Genomic DNA, 3,819 nt, shown 5'->3' with positions numbered 1-3,819 from the left:
GTGCTGGGAGGGCGCGCGGCCGGGGAGCCTAAACCACCCGCCACCATCCCCTTCTTTAGAGGGTTTTGGTTTTTAATTTAATTCCTCACTAAATATTCAGAACTTTTTCGGGGGAATGAAATAAAAGCCGGTAACGAATGGCGCGAGAAGGTGAATGGCATGAGAGCGAGAGATGCTTGTTGTAGCCCACTGCCCCCAGGTGCTGGCGCCTCCGAGAGCGGTGTCAGAGGACGCGCGAGTTGCTTGACTTTTTGCACACGCTCCGCCTCTGCCTTCACGAGTGTTGTCCACAAAAATCGAGTTTTATACTGGGTTTGCGAAAAGCCGATGGTTACACACTCGAGCGAGAGATTGATTATTTATTTTAGGTTTGTGCAGGCCTGATGTTCAGTGCTATTCCCCAAGTCAAGCACCCTAACCATAAAAACTTTTTACCATTTACACATTTTAGCAAACAAAGGCTTCAGTGTTCATTGGCAACAAGTTGCATAGTTCTTATTAATTAATATTCTATCTTCTACTGCTTAATCATTCTCTTGGTTCCCATGCTAGTTAGTCTGCGTGCTCACTCTCTCCTTTTGAGTCAGTGGGCTTCATGGTTTGGTGGTCATGAACCAGTGGCCACGGATCGCCCTGCAGGAATTACCTTTTACCCAGTCCGAGCTGATTTCAGCACAGCTGCTGAGTTGGCTTTTTTAGTTTCTTCCTTATCTTGGGAGTTCTGCCAAATGTCCTTGAGGCCCATAAATTCTGCATTCTTTGTGTTCACTATCAGTGGTACATCCTCCTTCCCAAGTTTTGTTAACCTCCCCCTAGGTTTGAGGTCACTGACACATGTCAAGCCCCAAACCTTAACAAGGCAATTCTTCCAACAAGTAATCTGTCTTTCTAAAACCTGCACATCCCTTAGAGCTTGTTGGCTTCTCTCTGTTCACCTTTCTTGTTGATTAGGCTTGACGGTATACAAACATCAAAGAACATGCTTTCTTAAGAAAATTTTACATGTTCCACATTTTACAATACAAGGGAAACACTAAATGTGTGTTTTATTTATTTTTCTGCATTTGTGCATGTCCATCAACTAAAGACACCTGTGGAATTGAGGATAAAAATTAAGTCCAGAGCTTTCAGTGAAAATTTCTGTCATCTTTGCAGAAGATGTTTATAAATGCAGAATTAAAAAAGTAAATCAGAAGTCAGTTTCATTGCACAGTGCCAAAATGTCAAATGCAGGCTAACTCTAAACTTTGTACTAAATATTGCAGGGGAAACTGTAAAATGAATCTTACACCAGAAATTATTTTGTCAGTTTCATTGTCTTTCAGTCTCAGATTTTGTTTATTCCCTTGTTTTGTGTTCAGAAAAAGTATAAAAAGAAACACAGAATTTTATATACATGCAGGCTGAATGGTACAGTACTACTGGAGCAGCATGGAAAAAATGCAAATATATTCAAGATTATATATGTGAGACTGTAAGGATTCATTTGATTCAACTGCTGTTTTTTGGGGTTTTTTTCTATTAACATCACTAGCTTGGGTGCCCTGTTAATTGCAGAGAGTTTTCTCAGTGGTTTCGCATGGATATTAACTCTTTGGTAACTGAAATGCATCAGCAACCTTTTGTTTGTTTGGTTTGTTCTTTTTTACTACTCTAGTAGCTCTTCACAGTTTTAACCAGCATTTACATGAGCTGAAGTGGTTATTTTAATTCAGCCCACTCAATCTCATGAATAGTTTTGCTGACCTTTCTAAAGTACCTAACTATAAGTACCTAGTTAAATTGCTGGAAACTTGGAAATGAACTTCATTGCCTTAACAAGGCAGATACTGGGAGCTCTGTGTTTCCTTTTAACAGCTAATGTTTCAAATAATGTTTCCATTTTGATACTCTCGTTACAAACGTTGTGATCATTGAAAGTTTTGTGTAATTGCATCATTTTTTTATTTGGACAGCTAAATTGTTTTGCTTGTGAAGCTTTGCAGTTTTGGATTACTAAGTGGTCTAAATGTGGTGCTTTGATGTCTTTATTATAGATTTGTTAGTAATTAGGTTTTAAAAGTGTCTGTGTTTTAAATTACTATTTAATTTGCTGTGGTATAGTAAGTACAACTGCTGTGTTTTAAAAATACAGCACATTCTCAATTGTCTTTAGTGACACAGTAGGCTATAGATTCAAATCTGACTTTCAAAATAAATGTACATTATGCCTTTATTTCCTTTGCAACAGCATAGGTGATTTTTAGAAGGGTATCCAGAATGGAAGAAGCATACATAACTAACTACAGTTTTGCCTTCTGTTTTCTGGGGTGTGATTTAAATAATGCTCTTTGTACTTGTCTTACTTTTATTTATAAAAGGTTGTTGGAGATGATCTGATAATTGAAAGAAGAATATTTCTGTAGTGTCTATGAGGTACAAAGAGAAAGCATTTTCTGATGTCTGTCAGGTACCTGTGGTACTGTGTTGGCTTTTAATTTTGATTTTCAGTGAGAGGAATTGTGTTTTCTGTTGGAAAAGAGCTTTGCTTTGTGATTTCTATTTAGAAACAACTGGATAGCCACTGTGTTTACAAAGATGGGGAGAAAGTTTTTATTTTGACAAGCATGCTCTTGGTCCTTAAATGAAATGTCAGGACTAACCATTTTTGTGCTTCAGGCTGAAAGTACCTTCAGTGAAGAGGAGGAAGAAAAACTTCAAATAGCTTTTTCATTGGAAAAACAAGATCTTCATCTGGTTCTTGAAACTATATCATTCATTTTGGAACAGGTATTTTGTTTTCATCATTATACATTGATAAATGTATTTTTTTATCCAACTGTAGATTTAAAAAATAGGACACTGAAGTTAAAAAGGAATTAGTGAAAGCATATCTGTAGTATATTATGTATGTTTTGGGATTATGATTTTACTGCTTTTGGTTTCATGCCTTTCTGATTTGGATGGGACTAGGTGCCTTTCTGGAGTGGTTTTTCTGCTAATGTAAATTTCTGCTAATAGTAGAAGCGAAGTCTGCATGACTCCACGGGAACTGTTGATAATTATGAGATATACTGTTCTCTCTTATTGATTGTAAACAAGCCAGCCCTGCATTTTTTAAGTTCTTGTGAGGAAAATACTAGATAACATTACTGAGCACAGCTTAAGTTACTTTAAGAGTCAGTTACGGAAAATTTTCGTGCACAGAAGCAGTCTGTAGTGAGGTGAACAGGCACACCTAATGTAGCTCTAGTATTTGGATGAGTGGATGACTGCAAGGTGTAGTCACCTTGTAAACAGAGGTTTTCTGATTCCATGGACTACCTCTACTAAGGTTGGGAAGCTGTTGTATTACAATAAATAAAATAAATTAAATAGGTAAATAGGGTAACTGTTTTAAAAGTTGTCAAGCGCATGATGTTATCCATCCATTTCATGCAAGTATAGAACGTGTAGTGTTGTGCAAAGTGCATGCATAGTGATGGTCTGTTGTGGGATTTAAATCTGGTCCTTCCTTACACGTCAATTTATGATCAGTTCACTTAACATATTCTGCTGCATTAGAAATAAAACAAACAGTCCTCCTCATGGCTCCCATCCACCGAAAAATGAAAGTGAAACCTGAGGTCACCTCCAGACTGGAATTTTTAATTTTCATCTCAGCAAAACAGCAGAACTACCTGTTTATTGCCTTTTCCTGATTTCCTCAGACTGCTTAATTGATATTATAATTATTGAAGATGAACAGAAAAAGCAGTTAATTCTTTTCTTGCCTTTTTTTGCATTTCAGATAAAGCAGTTAATTCTTTTCTTGCTTTTTTTTGCATTAAAAAAAAAAAA

At 36.8% G+C, this 3,819-nt stretch overlaps 1 protein-coding gene across 1 annotated transcript in view; it reads left to right on the top strand.

Moving 5' to 3' along the window:
- The first annotated feature begins 2,613 nt into the window (after positions 1 to 2,613).
- COMMD10 (COMM domain containing 10) overlaps positions 2,614 to 3,819 on the top strand; it is a 107,062-nt gene continuing 105,856 nt past the window's right edge. The window contains exon 1 of the mRNA XM_017731401.1: positions 2,614 to 2,769. Coding sequence (XP_017586890.1) covers positions 2,629 to 2,769 — 141 coding nt within the window. The 5' untranslated portion in view covers positions 2,614 to 2,628. The remainder of the gene's footprint in view (positions 2,770 to 3,819) is intronic.

This window comes from Corvus brachyrhynchos, unplaced genomic scaffold (genome assembly GCF_000691975.1).
Source record: "Corvus brachyrhynchos isolate BGI_N302 unplaced genomic scaffold, ASM69197v1 scaffold614, whole genome shotgun sequence".
Taxonomy (NCBI): Eukaryota; Metazoa; Chordata; class Aves; order Passeriformes; family Corvidae; genus Corvus; species Corvus brachyrhynchos.
Note: the sequence above shows the minus strand (reverse complement) of the source record. Positions and strands in the feature narration are given on the sequence as shown.